General features: G+C 34.7%; 1 protein-coding gene across 1 annotated transcript; it reads left to right on the forward strand.

The window, feature by feature from the left end:
• Positions 1-19,445: 19,445 nt before the first annotated feature.
• On the forward strand, positions 19,446-24,982 carry LOC145125477 (uncharacterized). Its single transcript, XM_079060933.1, has 15 exons — positions 19,446-19,856; positions 20,130-20,378; positions 20,927-21,043; positions 21,126-21,173; positions 21,259-21,360; positions 22,332-22,415; positions 22,521-22,639; positions 22,743-22,844; positions 23,185-23,301; positions 23,444-23,509; positions 23,589-23,709; positions 23,801-23,884; positions 24,027-24,101; positions 24,187-24,228; positions 24,554-24,982. Exons 2-15 carry the CDS (start codon positions 20,376-20,378, stop codon positions 24,650-24,652), a joined length of 1,179 nt encoding a protein of 392 aa, XP_078917059.1. The 5' UTR covers positions 19,446-19,856; positions 20,130-20,375; the 3' UTR covers positions 24,653-24,982.
• Positions 24,983-27,890: the final 2,908 nt, after the last annotated feature.

Raw genomic sequence — 27,890 nt, forward strand, 5'->3', positions numbered from 1 at the left:
TGACGGCTCAGAGTCGTCAGAAGAGTTATGCGGATCGGCGACGATCCGAGCTGGAGTTCCAGGTGGGAGACTTCGTACTCCTGAAAGTATCTCCTTGGAAAGGAGTGATCCGATTCAGGAAGAGAGGCAAGCTGGGGCCCCGGTACATCGGTCCATTCAGGGTGACCGCGAGGGTGGGCAAGGTAGCATATCGGTTAGAGCTACCTGCGGAGTTGAGCCAGATTCTGATGGGTTTTGCGCATTCTAACACTCCTAAGTGTACATGCAACCCTAAATACCTTGGATCTATGTTTTCTCTATTATACATGCAATTATGAACTTTCCAAGGTATTACCCTATCTAGCATACAATACTTGATACTTGGGTAATCAAATGGATAGAATACATACCTTTGTTTGATGTAGCTTGTCTCCATGAAGCTTGAGTGCCTAGTGCCCCAAGTGTGACACCTCAAATGGTTCACACAACACCAAATGCACATGGAATGACTTGAGAGAAATGGAACACTCCTTGAAATCGTCTAGCCCTCATATTCACACATTAGTGCACCATTTCTTGAGCCATGGGATTCTTTTATATGGTGGCTATTAGGGTTACACCATGTAACTCATAACTTTACCCATTCCTTATGCTCCATGGATTTTAACCTCCATGGAGTATCCATGGGTCACCCCATGGACTTAGTCCAACATAAGGAATCTTGGATCACAAGCCCACATATATAAGAATGAATGATTTACACAATCAACCCATATATTTAATTAGTCTCCTTTTGATCACTTAATTAATTCCAAATTAATTCTTGATCAATACTAATTAAATAACCTTATTAATATATTAGAACATATAATATATTAACCAACCTTAAGTGTTATTTCTCTCATTATAGTCTATCCAAATGCATGATGCCATGCAACCCAAATGGACCATGCCGGGTCCGGTCAAGTCTTACCAATTATAGTTATGGACTTAGACATTAATCCAACAGTCTCCCACTTGGATAAGTCTAAAACTATTATTGCGTATGACTTCAGGAACCGATCAGCAATCGTAGCTCTCAAAAGCTTATGTCGAACTCTGACCTTGTCGATGAACTCTGACCTTTGTCAATGACTTGTCCATTAGATAAGGGATCATCTATTCCTCCATTCTAGATATCATATGGACTGAGACATGGATTATCAATCATTCTCTCTGTCCATTTGTTGTTTCCCGATTTCCGATTCATGATGACTGACTGATTGAACAAATCAAATCAGTCCTGGCTTGGCCAAGCACTCACATGTATCATCTTTAAATCATCGAGGGGTCCACAGATATCGCTTTTATCCCGAAGGTAAAAGGAATGGATAAACATCGACTCATATGGCTTGTTCTACTACTTGTTGAATCATACACAAAGGCACGTTTTATAACATCGAGTTACCGAATGCGTTTTCGTGCAATCAATGTACAACCAACTCATAGTAACAACTCATATCTCTAGGTTTGAAGAATATAAGATATTATCATCTCATGATCACTCGTGATAAAATCCATGAAGTGATTCCAGTGAGCGCGGGTTGAATCCAATACTCAGAACTTATGAGCACTCATGAGTGTTGTATCCCTTTGTCCAACATCTTAGACCTCTACAAGCCAACCCATGACAGTCTTGATTCATATCTACTTCCAACATATGACCGACTGTGGATGGTTTGAATAACTTAGTCATCCAGAACAATGACCTAGTTATTCTGGAAGTTAAAACATGCACAGTGAAACACAATAATAATTGAATCCAATATGGTATCAAAACCTATGAACATAAATAAAACACCTTTTATTTATCACCATATGATTACACATTATTCATTGTATACTGTTTCAGCTATCAACTTTATTCTTGAATTTAAAACAATAGTTGTCTCATGCTCCAAGCATGTACACTATGTTTTCTAAACACTAGTCATGCCATACACCAAGTATGCATACTATGTTTGTCTATGATCTTTACTTTGTGAAATAGATCAATTGAACATCACTCCAATGATCCTCTTTTCACAGTCCCAAATCCTTACTGCAAATGCAAGAATTCCAAATTCATGCCATTTACTGAAATCTGTTAGATTCTAAACTTATATGCATTGATCCTCTTAATGATTATGCACAAAGTCAGAAAGACTTGACAACAATCATTACAGAGCATTCCAAAGGAGATCAGCTCCTTGGAAACATCCTTCTTTCATTGAGTTTCCTAATCTTACACAGATTGAATAATTTCTAACTTTGAAACATTTCCATATTCCATTTTGACTATCACTTCTGAACAAGAGTTGCCTCCTTACAGATTATGTCAATATGGTCCTTCCAGAATTAACATTATACTTCCAACTGTCCTTGAGCAACCAATCTTTGGTAAACCTTAGATTGTCCTCGACAATTGCTTAATCATTTTAGTCATATCCAATTCTAGACCTTTTTCCCTTCATAATGCCCCGGGCATTTGGAAAATTTTAGAAAGAATGAATATAGCACATGTAATCGATCCTATATCCGAAGCATATGGGACACGATTCATGATGTCTCACATAAAGACTAAACCAGTCTTTTGCTATAATATTTCCATTTCAATTTGCCAAGTTCTCAAAATTCAGATTATGAAAAGGGATGCTGTAATCATAATCGAATTTTAGAACGCAAATAATGGACCCATATATAGAATTTCCTTATGTTGAGCCATTCCAACATGAAATTCATATATATATCCTTGATTAAATACGATTAAAATCTCAATCTAAGCTTTTAGAATTGAAATGAAGTATAATTTCCTCTCCCTTAATTATAGCAAAACAACTTTTTCAACCCCTGCAGCCTCACGAATTGAAACTTTTGTTTTCTATAATTAACATTGCTAACTTGCAACCTTTGTCATAATTATCATGATCCCACTAACATGATGATTATTAGCATAACACTTATGCTCCCACTAGCTTTGACATGTACTCAGAAATCAGCTGACTTTCTTACCAAAGTTCAGATTTCTGATACTAGATTGTTTTGATAAAACTTTATCAAAATCATACACCTCTCTTAGATAGCTCACATGTGTGTCTAAACAATTTTAGAACTATAAAAAGGGATGCCGTAATCATAGTCTCAATTGTTTAGACCTTTGCCACTTCTCACAAGTCCATGTTAGTGTGCCGGTAAACCACACACGCTCCACTAACGACTTTGAGAATGCAAATATCACAATTGCTATCTAGCTAAAATCTACTTAGTGAAAGTGTTTCCTCACCATCATTTTCATGAATCGGAGAGAAACCTTATGACACTTAGATTTAATAGTGTATGTGTTCTTATCCATGTGAATTTGTCAAAACCATAATCACAAGGCAAGGTTAGTGACAAATCCAAACTCATATTGATTAAACTTGTGCAATCTTAAATTCTTGCCATTTGGCAGCTCAGGTGCCTGCCATTGCTTCCAAGTAGTTGTGCAACCAATTGAGAACTCTCAGAACTCCTATGCAAAGCCAACTTGAATAGGCACAAAAATTTCAACACGATAGGTTATAAACCTCAAGTCGTGTGCTAGTGAAGGACTTTAGGTTTTATTCTTGATTAAGTCTTGAAACTTTCAAGAGCTTTAAGACTCCCACTGTCCTCTTGACATATAAGACTCCCTTGTCAAATATTCAAGAGATGGTGCGGATTCTTTATCAAGACTAACACTTCACACAATTGGCCTTAGTTGGTCTTTGTTTTATCCAAAACATCACAACTTACCAATTTCAAATGTACAAGAGTAGAAACCTTTTACTCTTACATTTGACAAGTGTTTTTAAACCTTCTTTAAGACATATCACTCAAGTTACAATCTTGGAGTATGACTCTAAGAATTGTTTTGGAATGAAATATGACTCATCTTCTTGATTTAACCACTTCAACAATTCATAACTCCTCTTCTTAGCTACCAGAATGCACTTAGAGGATGAATTGTGATAAGGTCTCTTAATCATTAAGATGATTATATAACATGATACTAAAGTACTCTCCCATCTTTTCAGATTTGAGAAACTTTTATCCTTCTGCCTAATTTGATTCTTCTCATTCGTTCCGCCATACACTGAATTTTTTTTTCCAATACTTCAGAATTATACTTAAGCCTGTAAGTATAACCATATTTACTAAACTTTAGTAAATCATGACGAATAGTCTTATCAATCTTTTGTGGTGGACTTAATCAGTGCACAAGAATGTGTACTCGATCCCTTAGTCCGTTACTTGACTCACACATCCATGTGAACAAGTAGTTAGTCTTAATTTTTCCAATGCTTGAAGGTTCTCATTCATCATGCTCTACAAATTGCATGATTCCAAGTTTCGGTCCAATTGAAACTTGGGTGATGAGAATCTTTCCTTATTTGGTAAATTTAGACACTACCACAAATGAAAGAATCAAATTCATATTTCCACTCTTGCTCTTAATGGAATCTCATAAGCAACACAGTTTTTCACAAATGCCATTGTAAGGTATTACCCTAACACTCCTAAGTGTACATGCAACCCTAAATACCTTGGATCTATGTTTTCTCTATTATACATGCAATTATGAACTTTCCAAGGTATTACCCTATCTAGCATACAATACTTGATACTTGGGTAATCAAATGGATAGAATACATATCTTTGTTTGATGTAGCTTGTCTCCATGAAGCTTGAGTGCCTAGTGCCCCAAGTGTGACACCTCAAATGGTTCACACAACACCAAATGCACATGGAATGACTTGAGAGAAATGGAACACTCCTTGAAATCGTCTAGCCCTCATATTCACACATTAGTGCACCATTTCTTGAGCCATGGGATTCTTTTATATGGTGGCTATTAGGGTTACACCATGTAACTCATAACTTTACCCATTCCTTATGCTCCATGGATTTTAACCTCCATGGAGTATCCATGGGTCACCCCATGGACTTAGTCCAACATAAGGAATCTTGGATCACAAGCCCACATATATAAGAATGAATGATTTACACAATCAACCCATATATTTAATTAGTCTCCTTTTGATCACTTAATTAATTCCAAATTAATTCTTGATCAATACTAATTAAATAACCTTATTAATATATTAGAACATATAATATATTAACCAACCTTAAGTGTTATTTCTCTCATTATAGTCTATCCAAATGCATGATGCCATGCAACCCAAATGGACCATGCCGGGTCCGGTCAAGTCTTACCAATTATAGTTATGGACTTAGACATTAATCCAACAGTCTCCCACTTGGATAAGTCTAAAACTATTATTGCGTATGACTTCAGGAACCGATCAGCAATCGTAGCTCTCAAAAGCTTATGTCGAACTCTGACCTTGTCGATGAACTCTGACCTTTGTCAATGACTTGTCCATTAGATAAGGGATCATCTATTCCTCCATTCTAGATATCATATGGACTGAGACATGGATTATCAATCATTCTCTCTGTCCATTTGTTGTTTCCCGATTTCCGATTCATGATGACTGACTGATTGAACAAATCAAATCAGTCCTGGCTTGGCCAAGCACTCACATGTATCATCTTTAAATCATCGAGGGGTCCACAGATATCGCTTTTATCCCGAAGGTAAAAGGAATGGATAAACATCGACTCATATGGCTTGTTCTACTACTTGTTGAATCATACACAAAGGCACGTTTTATAACATCGAGTTACCGAATGCGTTTTCGTGCAATCAATGTACAACCAACTCATAGTAACAACTCATATCTCTAGGTTTGAAGAATATAAGATATTATCATCTCATGATCACTCGTGATAAAATCCATGAAGTGATTCCAGTGAGCGCGGGTTGAATCCAATACTCAGAACTTATGAGCACTCATGAGTGTTGTATCCCTTTGTCCAACATCTTAGACCTCTACAAGCCAACCCATGACAGTCTTGATTCATATCTACTTCCAACATATGACCGACTGTGGATGGTTTGAATAACTTAGTCATCCAGAACAATGACCTAGTTATTCTGGAAGTTAAAACATGCACAGTGAAACACAATAATAATTGAATCCAATATGGTATCAAAACCTATGAACATAAATAAAACACCTTTTATTTATCACCATATGATTACACATTATTCATTGTATACTGTTTCAGCTATCAACTTTATTCTTGAATTTAAAACAATAGTTGTCTCATGCTCCAAGCATGTACACTATGTTTTCTAAACACTAGTCATGCCATACACCAAGTATGCATACTATGTTTGTCTATGATCTTTACTTTGTGAAATAGATCAATTGAACATCACTCCAATGATCCTCTTTTCACAGTCCCAAATCCTTACTGCAAATGCAAGAATTCCAAATTCATGCCATTTACTGAAATCTGTTAGATTCTAAACTTATATGCATTGATCCTCTTAATGATTATGCACAAAGTCAGAAAGACTTGACAACAATCATTACAGAGCATTCCAAAGGAGATCAGCTCCTTGGAAACATCCTTCTTTCATTGAGTTTCCTAATCTTACACAGATTGAATAATTTCTAACTTTGAAACATTTCCATATTCCATTTTGACTATCACTTCTGAACAAGAGTTGCCTCCTTACAGATTATGTCAATATGGTCCTTCCAGAATTAACATTATACTTCCAACTGTCCTTGAGCAACCAATCTTTGGTAAACCTTAGATTGTCCTCGACAATTGCTTAATCATTTTAGTCATATCCAATTCTAGACCTTTTTCCCTTCATAATGCCCCGGGCATTTGGAAAATTTTAGAAAGAATGAATATAGCACATGTAATCGATCCTATATCCGAAGCATATGGGACACGATTCATGATGTCTCACATAAAGACTAAACCAGTCTTTTGCTATAATATTTCCATTTCAATTTGCCAAGTTCTCAAAATTCAGATTATGAAAAGGGATGCTGTAATCATAATCGAATTTTAGAACGCAAATAATGGACCCATATATAGAATTTCCTTATGTTGAGCCATTCCAACATGAAATTCATATATATATCCTTGATTAAATACGATTAAAATCTCAATCTAAGCTTTTAGAATTGAAATGAAGTATAATTTCCTCTCCCTTAATTATAGCAAAACAACTTTTTCAACCCCTGCAGCCTCACGAATTGAAACTTTTGTTTTCTATAATTAACATTGCTAACTTGCAACCTTTGTCATAATTATCATGATCCCACTAACATGATGATTATTAGCATAACACTTATGCTCCCACTAGCTTTGACATGTACTCAGAAATCAGCTGACTTTCTTACCAAAGTTCAGATTTCTGATACTAGATTGTTTTGATAAAACTTTATCAAAATCATACACCTCTCTTAGATAGCTCACATGTGTGTCTAAACAATTTTAGAACTATAAAAAGGGATGCCGTAATCATAGTCTCAATTGTTTAGACCTTTGCCACTTCTCACAAGTCCATGTTAGTGTGCCGGTAAACCACACACGCTCCACTAACGACTTTGAGAATGCAAATATCACAATTGCTATCTAGCTAAAATCTACTTAGTGAAAGTGTTTCCTCACCATCATTTTCATGAATCGGAGAGAAACCTTATGACACTTAGATTTAATAGTGTATGTGTTCTTATCCATGTGAATTTGTCAAAACCATAATCACAAGGCAAGGTTAGTGACAAATCCAAACTCATATTGATTAAACTTGTGCAATCTTAAATTCTTGCCATTTGGCAGCTCAGGTGCCTGCCATTGCTTCCAAGTAGTTGTGCAACCAATTGAGAACTCTCAGAACTCCTATGCAAAGCCAACTTGAATAGGCACAAAAATTTCAACACGATAGGTTATAAACCTCAAGTCGTGTGCTAGTGAAGGACTTTAGGTTTTATTCTTGATTAAGTCTTGAAACTTTCAAGAGCTTTAAGACTCCCACTGTCCTCTTGACATATAAGACTCCCTTGTCAAATATTCAAGAGATGGTGCGGATTCTTTATCAAGACTAACACTTCACACAATTGGCCTTAGTTGGTCTTTGTTTTATCCAAAACATCACAACTTACCAATTTCAAATGTACAAGAGTAGAAACCTTTTACTCTTACATTTGACAAGTGTTTTTAAACCTTCTTTAAGACATATCACTCAAGTTACAATCTTGGAGTATGACTCTAAGAATTGTTTTGGAATGAAATATGACTCATCTTCTTGATTTAACCACTTCAACAATTCATAACTCCTCTTCTTAGCTACCAGAATGCACTTAGAGGATGAATTGTGATAAGGTCTCTTAATCATTAAGATGATTATATAACATGATACTAAAGTACTCTCCCATCTTTTCAGATTTGAGAAACTTTTATCCTTCTGCCTAATTTGATTCTTCTCATTCGTTCCGCCATACACTGAATTTTTTTTTCCAATACTTCAGAATTATACTTAAGCCTGTAAGTATAACCATATTTACTAAACTTTAGTAAATCATGACGAATAGTCTTATCAATCTTTTGTGGTGGACTTAATCAGTGCACAAGAATGTGTACTCGATCCCTTAGTCCGTTACTTGACTCACACATCCATGTGAACAAGTAGTTAGTCTTAATTTTTCCAATGCTTGAAGGTTCTCATTCATCATGCTCTACAAATTGCATGATTCCAAGTTTCGGTCCAATTGAAACTTGGGTGATGAGAATCTTTCCTTATTTGGTAAATTTAGACACTACCACAAATGAAAGAATCAAATTCATATTTCCACTCTTGCTCTTAATGGAATCTCATAAGCAACACAGTTTTTCACAAATGCCATTGTAAGGTATTACCCTAACACTCCTAAGTGTACATGCAACCCTAAATACCTTGGATCTATGTTTTCTCTATTATACATGCAATTATGAACTTTCCAAGGTATTACCCTATCTAGCATACAATACTTGATACTTGGGTAATCAAATGGATAGAATACATATCTTTGTTTGATGTAGCTTGTCTCCATGAAGCTTGAGTGCCTAGTGCCCCAAGTGTGACACCTCAAATGGTTCACACAACACCAAATGCACATGGAATGACTTGAGAGAAATGGAACACTCCTTGAAATCGTCTAGCCCTCATATTCACACATTAGTGCACGATTTCTTGAGCCATGTGATTCTTTTATATGGTGGCTATTAGGGTTACACCATGTAACTCATAACTTTACCCATTCCTTATGCTCCATGGATTTTACCTCCATGGAGTATCCATGGGTCACCCCATGGACTTAGTCCAACATAAGGAATCTTGGATCACAAGCCCACATATATAAGAATGAATGATTTACACAATCAACCCATATATTTAATTAGTCTCCTTTTGATCACTTAATTAATTCCAAATTAATTCTTGATCAATACTAATTAAATAACCTTATTAATATATTAAAACTTATAATATATTAACCAACCTTAAGTGTTATTTCTCTCATTATAGTCTATCCAAATGCATGATGCCATGCAACCCAAATGGACCATGTCGGGTCGGGTCAAGTCTTACCAATTATAGTTATGGACTTAGACATTAATCCAACAGTCTCCCACTTGGATAAGTCTAAAACTATTATTGCGAATGACTTCAGGAACCGATCAGCAATCGTAGCTCTCAAAAGCTTCTGTCGAACTCTGACCTTGTCGATAAACTCTGACCTTTGTCAATGACTTGTCTATTACATAAGGGATCATATATTCCTCCATTCTAGATATCATACGGACTGAGACATGGATTATCAATCATTCTCTCTGTCCATTTGTTGTTTCCCGATTTCCGATTCATGATGACTGACTGATTGAACAAATCAAATCAGTCCTGGCTTGGCCAAGCACTCACATGTATCATCTTTAAATCATCGAGGGGCCCACAGATATCGCTTTTATCCCGAAGGTAAAAGGAATGGATAAACTTCGACTCATATGGCTTGTTCTACTACTTGTTGAATCATACACAAAGGCATGTTTTATAACATCGAGTTACCAATGCATTTTCGTGCAATCAATGTATAACCAACTCATAGTAACAACTCATATCTCTAGGTTTGAAGAATATAAGATATTATCGTCTCATGATCACTCGTGATAAAATCCATAAAGTGATTCAAATGAGCGTGGGTTGAATCCAATACTCAGAACTTATGAGCACTCATGAGTGTTGTAGCACCACTTTGTCCACCAACTTGGACCTCTACAAACCAACCCATGACAGTCTTGATTCATATCTACTTCCAACATATGACCAACTGTGGATGGTTTGAATAACTTAATCATTCAGGAAGAGCGACTTAGTTATTCTGGAAGTCAAAACATGCAAAGTGAAACACAAGAATAAATGAATCAAATATGGTATCAAACCCTATGAATATAAATAAACACTTTTATTTATCACCATACTGATTACTCATTATTCATTGTTTCAGTTTTATCAACTTTATACTTGAATTAAAAACACTAGTTGTCCCATGCTCCAAGCATGTACACTATGTTTTTCTTAAACAATAGCTTTGCCATACACCAAGTATGCACTCTATGTTTGTCTATGATCCTTACTTTGTGAAATAAACCAATTGAACATAATTTCAATGATTCTAATTTCACACTCCCAAATCCTTATCGAAAAATGTGAGAATTTCAAATTCCTATCATTTATCGAAATCTGTTTAGATTTTAAACTTATATGCACTGACCCTCCTGTAATGAATATGTACAAAGTCACAAAGACTTGTCAACAGTCATTATAAGGTATTCCAATGGAGATCAACTCCATGGAAACTAAGTCTCATATTCAAAGTACATTGCTTTGGACATGCTTCTTGCATTAAGTTTTCTAATCTTACACAGATAACTTCCACCTATGGAGACAACTCCATATTCTCATTTTGACTATCGCTTCTGAATAAGAGATGCCTCTTTTCAGAATATGTCAATATGGTCCTTCCAAAATTAGCACTATACTTCCAACTGTCCCTGAGCAACCAATCTTTGGTAAACCTCGGATTGTCCTCGACAATTGCTTAATCATTTTAGTCATATCCAATTCTAGACCTTTTCCCTTCTTAATGCCTCTGGGCATTTGGAAAATTTTAGAAATGACAAATATTATAGCACATGCAATCGATCCTGTACCCAAAGCAAATGGTACACGATTCATGATGTCTCACATAAAGACATGATTCTAGACCAGTCTTTTGCTACAATATTTTTATTTTCCATGTTTTCAAAATTTGACTATGAAGAGGGATGCCGTAATCATAATCGAATTTTGAGAACGCAATATATAGAATTTCCTTAAGTTGAACCAATCCAACATGAAATTCATATATATATTCTTGACTAAAGATGATTAAGGTCTCAATCTAAGCCTTTAGAACTGAAATGAAGTATATCCTCTCCCTTAATTATAGCAAAACAACTTTTTCAATTCCTGCAGCCTCACGAATTGAAACTTTTGTTTTCTATAATTAACATTGCTAACTTGCAACACTAACAATAATTATCATGCTCCCACTAACATGATGATTATTAGCATAACACTTATGCTCCCACTAGCTTTGACATGTACTCAGAAATCAGCTAGACTTCTAGAAATCAATACTTTATTGACTTCCTTACCAAAGTTCAGATTTCTGATACAAGATGCTTTGATAAAACTTTATCAAAATCATACACCTTTCCTTAGATAGCATGCATATGTGTCTAAACAATTTCAGAACTATGAAAAGGGATGCCGTAATCATAGTCTCAATTGTTTAGACCTTTTGCCATCTGCTTCAAATCTACTTGGTGGAAGTGTTTCCTCACCATCATTTTCATGAATCGGAGAGAAACCTTATGACCCTTAGATTTTATGGTGTATGTGTTCTTATCCATGTGAATCGTCAAAACCATAGTCACAAGACAAGGATAATGACAAATCCAAACTCATATGGACTGAACTTATGCAATCTTAACTTCTTGCCACCTGGCAGTATAGGGCCTGCCATTGCTTCCAAGTTATTATAAATTGAGAACTTTCAGAACTCCTATGCAAAGCCAACTTTAACTGGAATGGGCACAGAATATGTCAACATGATAGGTTATAAACCTCAAGTCGTGTGCTAGTGAAGAACCTCAAGTTTTATTCTTGATTAGTTCTTGAAATTCTTTTTAGGATCTTTAAGACTCCCACTGTCCTCTTGACATATAAGACTATCTTGCCAAATATTCAAGAGATAGTGCGGATTCTTTATCAAGACAAACACTTCACACAATTGGCCTTAGTTGGTCTTTGTTTAATCCAAAACATCACAACTTACCAACTTCAAATGTACAAGAGTAGGACACTTTTACTCTTACATTTGACAAGTGTTATAAACCTTTCTTTAAGATATGTCACTCAACTTATAGTCTTGGAGTATGACTCTAAGACTTGTTTTGAAACGAAGTATGACTCATCTTCTTGATTTAACCATTTCAACAATTCATGACTCCTCTTCTTAGTCATAAGAATGCACTAAGCTGTCCTTAGAAGACCAATTGTGATGTGGTTCTTTAATCATTAATATGATCACAAAACATGATACTAAAGTACTCTCCCATCTTTTCAGATTTGAGAAACTTTTATCTGTCTGCCTAATTTGATTCTTCCCATTCGTTCTGCCATACATTGAGACTTTTCCAATGTTTCAGAATTATACTTAAACTTGTAAGTATAACCATATTTACTAAAATTTAGTAAATCATGACGAATAGTCTTAACGAGCTTTGTGGTGGACTTGACCAGTGCACAAGAATGTCTACTCGATCCCTTTAGTCCTTAACTTGACTCACACATCCATGTGAACAAGTCTTAATTTTCCAATGCTTGAAAGTTCTCATTCATCGTACTATTCAACTTGCATGATTCCAAGTTTCTATCCAACTGAAGCCTTGGGAATGAGAATCTTTCCTTATTTGGTAAATTATGACACTACCACAAACGAAAGAATCAAGTCCATTTTTTTTCCAAATATTGCTATCAATGGAATCATATAAACAACCATTTTCCACAAATGCCACTTGTAAGGATATTTAAAATAAATATAAAATTAAAAACTTTTATTTTATTTCAAAACTTTGCGGAAAAAACTTATCCTTATAGTGCAAATGCATACGGAAAAACTTGTTGTTATCTATTCCTAAGCAATATATCATAACTCCTAAGTAACAGCTTCAAAATTCTGATGCGATCGAAATCCGCCTACGCGATCAGAATCAGCATATACTTCCTTTAAGCTTTCTCTCTATTCTTTGATTCTTAAAACATCAACATGTGACCCAGTCACATCATGTAATGAGGATCTTAGAATAGAAACTTAACAGAGTTAGATAATGGGCTCTACCTGAAGTAGAGTCAGACTTATTGACTTTAACATCCTTAGGTAAACTTGGCAGCTTTGCAATCAACGCCCCTTCCTTTGGCAAAATAAACATATGGACCCTTTGGTAATGGGACTATCTCAGACTTAGCCTTTCTCTTTACCATTTGGTCAACCGGGTTGACTATGGCCAATCCCTTTCCATTGGGAAGAGAATGCTTTTTCTGGATTTCCAGTGTCACCATTGTCACTGTCCATAAAGTTTTTGGGAAGTTGATCTTCTAATCAAATTTGCTTTACTATCGTTCCAAATCATTGCTGATTCAGCAGCACCAAGCAAATAGATATGATCATTAAGGTTCATGTCATAGTCTGTTTCATAGTAGTCCCAAAGGAACTCACTATGTGACTTAGAAAGTGATTGAACATCCAACTTTCTCAAGACTTTGACACCCAACTCTCCCAGCTTGTCAATATGTGACTTCATCTCTAAGATGTGATCACACATAGACCTTGCTTGCCATTAGGGCTTGAGTGACCTTGAACTTGTGGGTTAGGGAGAATAATTGGAGGAGGTGGAGGAAGTAAAGTTCCAAGAGATTTGGGAAGATCATAGATGTCTGAACTAGACATCTTTTGGGAGATATTCAAGATAGTTTATCTAAAGTCCTTAATATAACACCCAATATGAAATATTAAGGCTAGGATCCAACAACCTATTTATAACTGGAAGAGGGATGCCGTAATCCGAGTTATAAAATAGTTGAAGGTAGGTAAATGACGATTTACCAATTTCCACCATGAAAAACGAAATAATGTAATTAGGTTTTTAATTGGATTTGAAACTCCTAGATCTTTTGAGATTCATTGAACTTTTCAATGGCATGTTTCAATCTCGAGTGTGCCCTTCAGGTTTTGTGACTGGGATGCCGAGGATCACAAAACAAGGTGTGAAGTAACCATGCAAATATACTTGGTACCCTTAATATTTACCCCTCAATCGATGTGCCGGTTAACCACACGAGCTCCACCGATACTATGATAAATATTAAGTTACCCTTTGCCTACTTTGTTAAATCCAGGTTAGTGTGCCGGTTAACCACACACGCTCCACTAACGGTTTAAACAAAGTGCAAAGTGTAATTTCATGGATTAGCACCTTATTCACATTTTCCTAAGTAACTAAGATTGGGAATTTATAAGTGTTTAGTTACTTAGTATTTATCATTAGTACTTTTAATGAAGGGAGAATTATAGTCCTTGTCCTACCCGTTCGGCTAACGACCCTCCACCAGTCAAGGAAGCGGTGGGTGAGAGTGGACACCCATTAAACTGCCATTTTATAGGCAGTGACCTTATACCCCCCCCCCTTATAGACCGGCTTCGTGAATGAGGCCTACTAACGGTAAGACTGACTTGCTCTTATACATATATTTATTATTAACTTATAATACTATAAAGTATAAGGGTTGAATTTTAACTTTTAAAATTCTAAGGGCTAACTTGGAATTAAAGTATTCATGGGGAAAACTTTACAAATTCCAAAACTTGAGGGCAAGTTTTGAAAATATTCAAAACTAATTAATTCCATAACTTATGTGTTTAAAGTAGTTTTAATTAAAAAAAAACTCTTCAAGTTCCATAACTTGAGGACAAGTTATGGAAGACTTTAAACTAATAAAAGAATGTAACTTTTCTTTATTTTTGTAACTTATGGAACTAATTAAGGTTACACATTTTATCATTTAATGAAGTGACTCTTGAACCTCCATAACTTGAGGACAAGTTATGGAGTCATAAAACCATTTAATGAGGACAAGACTCTTCATTTTTGTAACCATTGCCAACTTTTTATGAGTTTTATGAAACTTAAATGTGACTTTTCATATAACTTGAGGACAAGTTACAAAAACACACTTTAGAATCAACTCTTAGATTAAAATGGATTGAAAACACATAATCAATTAACTTTTCTATTAATCTAATAAACTCATATGAACAAAGATAATTCACATCAAATTTTTTTTCAAGTAATTAGCATAACTTTTAAACTAATACAAAACATGAATCTATTGACAATTATCTTTGAAATTGGATTAGCATGAACATTACCACATCAAAAACAAGTTTATAAGTCCAAAAACATCTAAGGGTAATGTTCCTAGTCCATTTCTAGCCAAAACAGTCGAATATATGCTGTCAGGGTTCCAAAATTCGATTTTTCAGCTAATTTTGCAAGTATAACAAGAAAACAAGCCTTGGCTCTGATACCACTGTTGGGTTTTGAGCATTCTAACACTCCTAAGTGTACATGCAACCCTAAATACCTTGGATCTATGTTTTCTCTATTATACATGCAATTATGGACTTTCCAAGGTATTACCCTATCTAGCATACAATACTTGATACTTGGGTAATCAAATGGATAGAATACATACCTTTGTTTGATGTAGCTTGTCTCCATGAAGCTTGAGTGCCTAGTGCCCCAAGTGTGACACCTCAAATGGTTCACACAACACCAAATGCACATGGAATGACTTGAGAGAAATGGAACACTCCTTGAAATCATCTAGCCCTTATATTCACACATTAGTGCACGATTTCTTGAGCCATGTGATTCTTTTATATGGTGGCTATTAGGGTTACACCATGTAACTCATAAATTTACCCATTCCTTATGCTCCATGGATTTTAACCTCCATGGAGTATCCATGGGTCACCCCATGGACTTAGTCCAACATAAGAAATCTTGGATCACAAGCCCACATATATAAGAATGAATGATTTACACAATCAACCCATATATTTAATTAGTCTCCTTTTGATCACTTAATTAATTCCAAATTAATTCTTGATCAATACTAATTAAATAACCTTATTAATATATTAGAACTTATAATATATTAACCAACCTTAAGTGTTATTTCTCTCATTATAGTCTATCCAAATGCATGATGCCATGCAACCCAAATGGACCATGCCGGGTCGGGTCAAGTCTTACCAATTATAGTTATGGACTTAGACATTAATCCAACATATTGGACCTTTGTGGGTTGGTTTTGCTAGAAGAAGTTGATTCCAGCTTGTAGGAGGCCAAGGAGGTTGCACATCTGTGGTTTTCAAGCAAAGGGCATCATCTTTGAGGTAGCATATCGATCCTCTTTCTGTTTTGTTAAAGAATCCGTGGATTTAGGGTTTTCTATACCCTTTATTGGGATGATTTGTTGGAGATATGGTCCCTTATCATGTTTAGGCTTCAGATCTGGACCCATAGTGGTCCAGAGAACCTTATCCATCTTGCTTTATGATGAGATATGAAAGAAATGGACTTAGGATGTTCTATTTGGGGCTAAATCATCAAGTAGAGTCATTTGGACGTTGCATGAGTATCAAGTTCGAACCTTTACGTGTTTATTGAGCTTGGGAAGGTTAGATCTATGGATTAGAGGAACAGATCTGACCTCAGAAGGTCATTTGAGTGTGAGCATGGAATGAACTCGCCGAGTCCATGAGCAGACTCGACGAGTCGAGTCGGGTTGCCCCGCGACTCGCGACCTGTGACGACCCGTGGAGTATAAGGTTGACTCAGCGAGTCAAGGGAGGACTAGGGGCGTAGAGGGCAGGCGTGTACTCGCCAAGTCACCCTAGTGCACTCGGCGAGTCGGGTCAAAGTTGACCGTTGACTTTCGTTGACCTTAGGGTTCTGGTCAAGGCTGATTCAGGAGAGTTCAGGGAAGGGTAGAATAACCTTCTACCCAGTCTGTAGAAATGAGATCATGAGAGAGTATTGATCGGGAATGTTATTTGAATAATAGGAGGAGGCTAAGTCGGGACGTTGAGCACGAGAGGTTATCCGACTTCATTGAGGTGATTCTTCTCACTATACTGTACCTGGAAGGGTACCTATGTGTGACCGGAAGGTCTTGTATGTTATGATGTATGTGCTATATGCGGTTATGTGATATGTATGTGTTATGTATGCTATGAATGATAAGGACCGGAAGGTCAAGATGATATGTATGTATATGCTATGTATGTTACGTATGGTAAGGACCGGAAGGTCGAGATGATATGGACCGGAAGGTCAAGAGGGTACGAACGGGAAGGTCTACCGGGATTTGGGACGGAAGTCCCCTGAGACACATGGATCGGAAGATCCTACAGAGTTGTGGCCTGGAAAGGCGTATGTGGGGTATGTGGTATTTTGGGGAACTCACTAAGCGTTTATGCTTACAGTTGTTGTGTGATGTGTTTCAGGTACTAGCGAGGATCGCGGGAAGGCGCCGGCATGATCCGTACACACTTATGGAGTTTATGATATCGAGATCTTGGGACATGTTTTGTTATGTTACAGTGGACACATTATGTTTTTATGATTATCGTGTGAATGAATGCATGTTTTTAAATGAAAAATTGTTTTGAAAAATTACGTTGTTACATTTTGTACACGTTTAGTCCTTATTATGTTTGTACACATTTAGTCCTTAATATATTTTTTGTTTCAAAATAAGTCATTTTTGTTTTATACTCATTTAGTACTTATAAATGATTTCTTTAGTTTTTTCTCACGACATCTTACGTGGGACAATCATTGATGAGGTGTTTGGGGTTGTTGATGCTTATGTCCATTGCAATCTCAACTGATGGTTGCATAGGTCTTGTGGTTTGACTTAGGTCTTGTGTTCTGAACGTCGCAACTTATTCATACGATATCAGATTTTAACGATCATTATATCTACGTGTTCGTTTTTTTAGTCTACTACAACTTTCGTTAAGATTACTCCCGTTAAAATGTAATATATTTTTACTTATGATTTTATTAAAAAAAAATATTCATACATGCATTCATAAAAAACTTATGGGTATAAAGATCGTTAGTAAAAATATATTACTTTGTAACGGGAGTAATGTAAATGAAAGTTGTAGTAGACTAAAATGCGAACGTATGGATATAAAGATCGTTAAAATCTGAGATTGTATGTACAAGTTATGACGTTCAGAACACATAACCTAAGCCACCAAGTAGTCGAGATACGATGGACATAAGCATCAAAAGTCTCAAACACCTCATTAATGATTGTCCCAAATAAGATGTCATGAGAAAACCTTAAGAAATCATTCATAAGTACTGAATGAGTACAAAAACAAAATTGACTTATTTTGCAAAAAAAAAAAAAAAAAAAAGACTAAATGTGTACAAAATGATAAATATATTACCCTATTAAGTCATTTTACTGACTAGCCTAGAGTAGCCGGTCATAAGGGCTGAATGTATACAGTTTAACAAGTTGAAAGGTAATATGGACGAAAAAAAACTTAGTAACCAAATATGTACAAATCGAAAAATATATTTACCCATTTAAGTCATTATCCCTATTTTTTATTTTTCTATTTTTATTTTTCTGGATCTTGAAGTGAGATTGTTGGAATCTATTTTGATGAAAATCGGATTGAATGAAAGAAAAATGATATAGAAGATTTAGTGAGATTGAATTGGAGGTTAAAAATGGATGATATCTATAGAACGATAAAAGAATTTATAAAAAATTAGTATAACAAAAAAATTGACCACTAAGGGAGTAAAAGGAGGAGAGAAACAGGCAGTGGTTTAATGTATCATGGTGTTTGTCACCGCAACTTTGTTACACCATGGTGTGATGTTATCGCATATATACAGTTGACACTAACCGCTATAAGTGATTTACACACCCTAAAGTAATAAATAAGTCATTTCTCATTTATACCCTTTGACAAAACGCGTTACAAAATATAAATCACAAAAATTATGAATTTTGATGCAATTCCAAAGTTCTATGGAAATTTACTCTTTTTCATGTTTTACCAACCATAAGATGTTTTTTTATTATTTATTATTTTTTATTTTATATAAAATAATAAAAACAAAAAACTTGTTACGTGAAATAATTGAAAAGAATATGTCAAATCATATGTGTATCAAACAATCAATATAATAAACCTTAATTAAAAAAGCAAATAACACAAAATCTTCCCCGTTCATCTTGGATAGATATCGGCCCCATATGGCCCCAGCATGCCAACCGCAAAATTACAGTTGTTTAGAAAGTGAAGTGCCAGACCGACAACCAGATTAGAAATGTCATTCTTCACGTCTACGCACGAACGACACGGATGCATCTCGCTTTCAAAACAAAACCCACTCTCTCTACTATTGTCTCTTATGTCCCATCGGCCACCTCTACCGGCGTCGGCTCACGGCGGTTTCTGACTTGAAACCGACGGCGTTTCACGTTACGTGATCCGTAGCGACGCTTTCATTGCTGCAAACCGAAAACTTCCTTACTTTCTTCGCAAACTTTTTCCATTTATTATTAATCTTAAACTTGCTGCTTGCTTCTCTTTCTCCCTCTAATTATTCTTTGCTTTACAAATACGATCCACTTTCCTGTAAAGATTTAACGTAATAAAAAGTTGCTTTTGGTTTATCTTCTTCGCTTTGGCGCTTTCAATTCCAGATATACAAAGCTGAAGGTTCTCTCTCTCTCTCTCTCTCTCTCTCTCTCTCTCTCTCTCTCTCATACATATATGTATAATGATATGGATGTATATATCCATCAGTGTCTCTGATTCTTTTACTCGATTATGTCTTGTTCTTTTGGGTAACAAAAGGAAATTTTTGGTGTAAAACCTGGTTGCTTTAAAAAAGTTAAATATTTGAAAGTGTGGTGGGGGGATATCTGGAATCATTTTCTATGTGCATGTATCTGTTTAATTGAACTTTTTTCTTTCCCTCATACTTTTCAGGTGATAGTTTGGGTATAAATTCCCTCGTCATTTCTTGATAGAAGAAGTCCATCTGAGGAATTCTAAGAGTAGATTACTGGAAAAGAAAGCTGAGATAGTTACTGATAGCTCTTAATCCGGTTTGTTACGTCTTTAACTCCACCTCTGGTTATATGCTCCGACAACCTGAAAAACGACGACTTTAAAAGGGTTTTGACCCTTCGACTTCCTTCTGCAGCAAATTAGAGAGAAAGCGAACCTGTAAAAATGGTAAAAAGATGCAAATTCATCCTCCTTTGACCTTGATGTTTATGTTTTTTGAAGGATTAACGCTTGATGTTTGTGTTTTATGTCTGTTAATTTTATTTTTTTTACGAGATAAGTCTATTATGTTTAAATAATTTATATAAAATTATGGCTCTGTTCCAGTTACAGAGTTATACTTTGACCGTATAGAGTCATATCATTTTGTTTCAAACTTAAAAGGTTCAATGTAGAGATTTTATACAGCTATACGATCATATATATCTGTTTGTAATGGGTTTCTGATTTTCCTAAAAAATGAAGAACACACATATATCAAATTTCATTTTCAAACATAACCAATTTGACGTCCAAAATTCAACACTTCTTTAACCTTATAGAGTCGAACAACTATGTTCCATTATAAAAATCGAAAAATGCTGGTATGGATTTTAAATCATTTATGATTAAAATCACTTTGATTGACTCTCAAAAGTCAATACTACCCATGTTCCATAAACATGCTCTGAGATGTTTTATGATCTTGATTTCAGTATTTTTTTTCAAAATTTCAGGTCTCTCTCCCGTCTGATCCCCAAAGTAAAAGAACCATAATCAAACTCATTATCATGGCATCTTTAATTTGTGGTCTATATCTCATGGGAAACCCATTCTTTGCACATGACTTCAAAGTAAATACATTTTCTTTCATTTGTCTATTTACCTTTGATTCTTAACAATATCAAAGGCTAGTAACGTAATTTCCAATTGTAGATTCCACAAAAATCAAAAATGGAGTTGAAAGATGCTGAAAAATGCAAGGTTTTTATCATTCATCGATAAATATTAAAGTTTTGAGTTTGCTATACTACTAAAGCTTATACTTAAAGTTTCCCTATTGTTTTAGAATCAGTGTAGGCCTCAAGGGACCGATGTATTACCCGCAGGAATTCTTGCCAAAACTTCTGACTTGGAGATGCGCCCTCTATGGGGTTCGGATCCTGATAATGTAAGTTATGCAATCACTAAATAGTAACCCAGTTTTATACATACCTCAAACTATTTTCAAGGGATTTATTGATTTAACCATTAGTTTTGTTCGTGTATTATGAAAATTTGTACTTTGTTGTTCCTTTATTATACTTGTTTATGTTTGTTGTCATGTCGTTGGAACAATTTCATTAAAATATGATTTAAGTTTGAGTTTTGGTCTAATGTTATTGAAGTGTTGAAACATTGAATATTAACCAACTTTATATAAATATATTTACAACATTAGAACAAAACTGAAACTCATAAATATCCAACAAAATTGTTTTGATAAACTAGGCACGTCTCCATCATGTGTCTACATCAGTGTCATGTCACCAAAAAGAATACAAACCTTGTAACGGAAGGAGGGTTAATAGTACTTTAATGGTCCCACGCAAGAAGAAAAAATTTTGTGATAAGGGAACCAAAGAAATACAGGAATTGAATGACATAGAAATTAAAGTTAAAGTTGTTATATCTCTTTAAAAGAAGTTTGAGAGAGAGAGAGAGAGAGAATTTTGTATTAAGAGAACCAAAGAATTACAAGAATTGAATGGAAATAGAAAGTTAAAGTGGTTATATCTCTTTAAAAGAAATTTGGGAGAGAAAATTTTGTAATAAGGGAACCAAAGAAATACAAGAATTGAATGAAATAGAAAGTTAAAGCGGTTATATCATTAAAAGAAGTTTGAGATTTGCTGATGTAAGATGTTTGAAACTTAAGTACTATATATTATATAATAACCTTGTGCCTTAATACTTCATTGGTCTAATAAAAATTGCAACTTTTTCTTTTCTGGAACGTTTTTATATTGAAATGACCAATTTGCCTATGGCTATAGTTACAAATAAAATGATGATATTGATGTGGGTTCTTTTATTGAAAGGTAGGACTTAAGTAATTATTACATGTTTGGTCTTTTATATATGACATTCATTTTGATTCAGAACAATTCAAGCCTTCCTGTCAGTTTGCTGGCGATTGCAGCTGGAATAAAGCAAAAGTATTTGGTTAATAAAATTATAACAAAGGTCATCAATCATTCGATTAATTACTTGTTTCTACTTATTTACACGTGCACGTGTGAGTGTGACTGATCAAAAATATTTGTTTGTTCTTAAATATCATTTTTGCAGTTTTTAGAAAATGGGTTTGTTGTAATGGTGTTTCATTATGATGGTATTGTTGATCAATGGGATGATTTACAATGGTCTAGTCGTGTCATTCATATTTCAGCTGCAAACCAAACAAAGTGGTAAAATCTTTTTGCCCTTCTGGCTTTTCATTTAACTTTTTATATCTATGCATGTGATCGAAACGTTTCTTTCTTTCTTTTTGTATTGTTGTTGATGTGTTAGGTGGTTTGCTAAGCGTTTCTTGCACCCCGACATAGTTGCAGAATATGATTACATTTTTCTTTGGGACGAGGACCTTGATGTTGAACATTTTAATCCAAGCCGGTATGTACGTTTTTGTTAATATTGTTACACAGGACTAGACAAGCTTTCTAGGGCTTTTTTGATGATGGAGATGAGAAGGGCATTCACGTCTTTTGCACAGCCGATAGATAATACAAAGTGCCTATCCCACCTTTTTGCATGGAGCAAAAAATTACAATTTTTTCCTATTGACATATATCCCTGTCATAATCCTATACACGTCAAACACAATACAAAATCATCAACCATGAGTCACAAATAAGTAACTTTATGAGTTGCCACAAGGCTCGCCCTTATAAACACGATCATGTATTGGAGGAAAACTTTATATCTTTAATCTTATAAATGAATTCATGTGTAGGTATATATCAATCGTTAAAGAGGAAAAACTCGACATATCACAGCCAGCACTTGATCCTGCAAAATCGGAGATTCATCACCAAATTACTGTGCGTAGAAGAAACTCAAAAGTTCACAGGTATTGATGTAAACAAAATATCATTTTCCATTGTAGACTGGACTCTTTGTAGAAGAATAACCCTTCAGCATAAACAATCTATCATTTTTGTGTAGATGCAAAAAGATTAAACACCGATTTTATTTATGATGTCAACATGCAGGAGGTATTATAAGTTTAGAGGAGGTGGAAGGTGTTATGGCAACAGCACAGGTCCACCATGCTTGGGGTAATGTGTTAACTCGCAACAATTTAACGCATACAGAAAACAAAGGATTCTTGTATTTATGGTGTTTTTCATATTGCAGATGGGTAGAAATGATGGCTCCTGTATTCTCAAAAGCTGCATGGAGATGCTCATGGTATCTGATTCAGAATGATTTGATTCATGGATGGGGCATGGACTTTCAGCTAGGCTATTGTGCTCAGGCAAATGACAAATCTATGCTTAAATAAAATTCATCCATTTATAGCTCTAGTTAGGTTGTTTCTGACTAAAATTAAAAGCATGTTCTTACAGGGCGACCGCAAGCAAAAGGTTGGTGTGGTTGATGCTGAATACATAGTTCATTTGGGTGTCCCTTCTCTTGGTGGTGCAAACCATGTAAGTATTGTTCCTGACACTGTGCTAGTACTGATACTGATACTGATTTGACACTTACTGATATTGTTATACATCAAAAGGTGGGACGCGATAATTTATGTTGTTCCGTGGTTTCTAATATTCTTTGTTTTCATTTAACTAGGCGAGCAAAATGTCACTAACTAATCATGTAACTGCAAAGAATTCAACATTAGATACACACAATATTCTCCTGCCGGTATAAGTCTTAGACCTCAACTCTTTATTACTTTCTTTTGCATGTTTTTTTATTCATAATGTTTGTGTTTGATTCTTAATTTCAGTCAAACAGTAGTGATCTCCCTGCTAGCGATGAAAGATCTGAGGTATGTTAACCTCTTGGAAGTGCTCTTAAGCCTTTTTAGCTGAAACATTGCTTTATGCTTCCCTTAAGGCAGCATTTGTTACATTGGACCTTTCTATGCCTATTTTTTTTATCATTATGATGATACTGATGAGGACATTTATGTCTTTTACAAATACGAGGATCGATAACAATTCTCTGCCCCACCCTTTTGGTCCCATTGGCATCAGTCTCAATCCCAGTTTGATGAAACTTGTTATGTTCTGTTTTCTGTCTTGTTGTGCATAACAAATGAGGCACCTTAAAAATAAGGACTTTTTTGACATTTCTCCTCGTCTTTGTTACAGGTGAGGAGGCAATCGTATAACGAAATGCGGGTCTTTTGGCGTAGATGGGACAAAGCAGTTGAAAATGACAAATGTTGGGTTGATCCATATGCGAATTGACAAAAAAATTAGAAATGTATTTCAAGATCATGTTGGAAAAGATTGCTACAAACCTCCATTCATGAATTTTTTGAACAAACGTTACGAGCTGGTAAAAGGTTATATTTGGGTTTTCCGATTTCGGCTCGTGATGGGATGGAAGTCGATGGTATATATATATACATTGATGATTGTAATTATTTATTTATTTTTTTTGCTATTTTGATGTTGGTGTTTCGCAGAAATTACTAGTGAGAAAATCAGTTAAGTTTGATAGGATGAACAATAGCCACTATAGTATGTATCCATATATTTATTTTGTGAAAGGGTTGATATGTGCCTATTTTGTAAGAGGTGAGTTTGGGATCTATACTTGATTAATTGCAAGATCTGAATAAATAAGGATTTATTCAGAAAGCTTGGTTAATAGCAATCGATTAAAGGTTTCATATGCAATTCATGGGGCCAGTTCTTTTTTTTTCCTCTTGCAGCTTGTGTTTTTCTTTACCTTTTAAAATAAAGTATTTGATTGAGATTTCTTTTTCTTTTTTGGTTACCTTTTTAACTTCAGTATTTGATTGAGAGATTTCTTTTTGCAAAGAATTCCCGAGATTGACTGAGCAAATCCAGTTTTTAGTTGCTCAAAACACACATTTTCCAGTTTTTGGAGACTCAAAAAAAAAAACACATTTTCCAGTTTTTGGATGCTAGCTAGTGCACGTTTTCAAAATATGATCACTCAAATTACATTACATTTTCATGTTGTTTGATATATTATAAGATCTTTATAAAAAAAATAAAATAATAAAATAATAATCTTTAAGAAATGGACTTTAACCAAAAACCCAATTTATCAAAAAATAATCACATTTTATTTTTCAGTAAACTGCAAAAAAATTCTATGGTGTATATATTCCATTATTTATGGTTTTAAAATGGATTTTTTAGCAAAAAATATACTTATTATGACAGAATTTTGTTGTAGTCATGGACAACAGGGGTGAGCATGGTGCGGTTTTTAGTTGAAACCGCATCAAAAAAATTGCACTGCACCATTCGTAAGAAGCGCATACCAAAAGTTGCACCGTAAATACTTGGTCATCGGTTATTTGTTCGGTTTTGATTTTTAGTTTTTTCGGTTTGCAGTTTCGTTTTTTCTACCTTTAATTTTGGTCCTTGACTCCAATCCGTTAAACCCTTACAAAAATCATCATTTTGCGCTTCTTTTAAATACTTTTTGCAAAAATTTGTTTCTACTTATAACATTTTAGTAACAATCATAAACATCTTCTAATAAGTTATTTCATTCTAATTTATTTCCAAATGTTTATAATAAAAACAAAATTACATTCTTATTTTAATCTTAAAAACCCTCCTCCAGTATTCATGCTATTGGTTTTCTTATCCAAATTCATTTCCACACCAAACCACACACTATGAGCATCTTAAATCATCAACTTCTTTTATGTTTTTTTTTCTTTCTCACCTCTTATTAATGTTGGCAAACAAAATATGCGTATCATTGACCATTTCGAAAAGAATTTTATGAATTAATTTATCTCATCTTTATAAAATAGTTTATAAAACACACTCTTATAATTTGTTTTTTTTTATCTCATCCTATATGAAAAATGTAGTAAAGAAATATATTATCTAAAATAATAGCACTTTTTGATGCATAAAATGAAGAAGGAAGTTAGTGAAGCAATATAAAAGGCAACATATTAGTTCATGGTAAAATGGATAAGCAATAACCCTTTTAGTTTTGACTTCACATGAATTGCTTGTGAATTGATGATGTCCTAGTTTACCATTGGATTGCCATTGTTAAAAATTGGGTATTACCTAAACTAAACAATTTACTTAGGTTGTGTTTGTGTCACAAAGTTTTGGAAGATTATATTGAAAAGACTTGGTATGTTTTTTTTACCTTGCATCAAACACAGTTGACATGCAATACAAAAATACATAAGAAACGTCATGTGTATAAAACAACAGAAAACTTGCAATCCAAAAACGTATAACATATTGGAAGAAGTAATGAAAGAAGTGGAATATTAGGTAATAGGCAAAGTAGACAACTATGCTACGCAAAACCAAGTCAGATTGCACAAAATTCAAAAAAATAAGAACATATATAAATCAAAATAAAAGCAACAAAGCAACATATTTTGATAATGGTTGTGTTTTATAGAGGGGAATCACTTACTTTCTTTCTTGTTTGTTCTTTCTCCTTTGGTTTTCTTAAATTCAATTCCATGTTATAGACTCTGAGATTACAAACAGATGGATTAACATCTGGTTGAACTTACAAAAAGATATATAAATATATAATAACGAAAATATTAAAAAATTAACAAATTTTTAAGACATATATCAAATACTATACCTCAAGTAAATCAACATTGAGTCCCTTTGCAAGCTTCATTGTTTCACGACTTGACACAACACCATGTCCTGCAAATTTACCATTATGCCCAGATAAACCATTTCTCTGTTTTTCTTAATTGGCCAATAAATAAAATGTGATTGCTAATATTCAATTTTTATACAGTAAAGACACAACACCATGTCCTGCAAATTTCTCTGTTTTCTTAATTGGCCAATACGAAAGCAATTGATGTTGGGCAATAATGTTATATTTGGTAAAAAATTAATTAGTATGCATCATTGAGGCATTTCATCGAGCATGTAAAGTGCAAATAAGTTTTCACCTAAACTCATAAGTATAAATGGGATCCCTTATTCTCTTTCACCAAATTGATGATCTGTAGAAAATTTCCCATCAAAATCATCAACAAATGACTGAATTGTGGACCGAATTTGACCCAGTTGACAAAGTTGCCAATATTTTAGCGCTATAATCCTAGAATTCAAGGGAAAACCAACCCCTCTCGCTCCCTTTTGAACTCCTTGAGTATTATGGAAAACGGAATTAAGACTATGGAAGGGTACATCCGACCTTTGGGATGAATTCCAAAATAGCAAAGGAGATGTCTTTTTCTTTTTGTCTATATCAATGGAATGAAGAAAATGGAAGGTACCTGCACAGTAAATTGAACACCAAACTACAACAAAATCAACCAATCTTATCGAATTAGTTAAATAAAAACCTGTTATTATTATCACAGTGTCAATTGTATTTTATTGACAAGTTCGTTGTCACTTCGAAAGTTTTCAGATCCCATCCTGGCTCCTCCATTTGCAAGTTGGGCGCGTCTCCTTAAGCCCTAGGGTTTACAACGACACCCCTAAAAGT

The sequence above is a fragment of the Lactuca virosa genome, chromosome 7 (assembly GCF_052849685.1).
Source record: "Lactuca virosa cultivar CGN04683 chromosome 7, Lactuca_virosa_CGN04683_v6, whole genome shotgun sequence".
In the NCBI taxonomy this organism is placed as follows: Eukaryota; Viridiplantae; Streptophyta; class Magnoliopsida; order Asterales; family Asteraceae; genus Lactuca; species Lactuca virosa.

Excerpts from the sequence above, each read along its gene's own strand:
- LOC145125477 (XM_079060933.1), top strand. Across the intron at positions 21,174-21,258 it reads AAGATGCTGAAAAATGCAAG|AATCAGTGTAGGCCTCAAGG; the intron begins GTTTTTATCATT and ends CTATTGTTTTAG. Across the intron at positions 24,229-24,553 it reads CTAGCGATGAAAGATCTGAG|GTGAGGAGGCAATCGTATAA; the intron begins GTATGTTAACCT and ends TCTTTGTTACAG.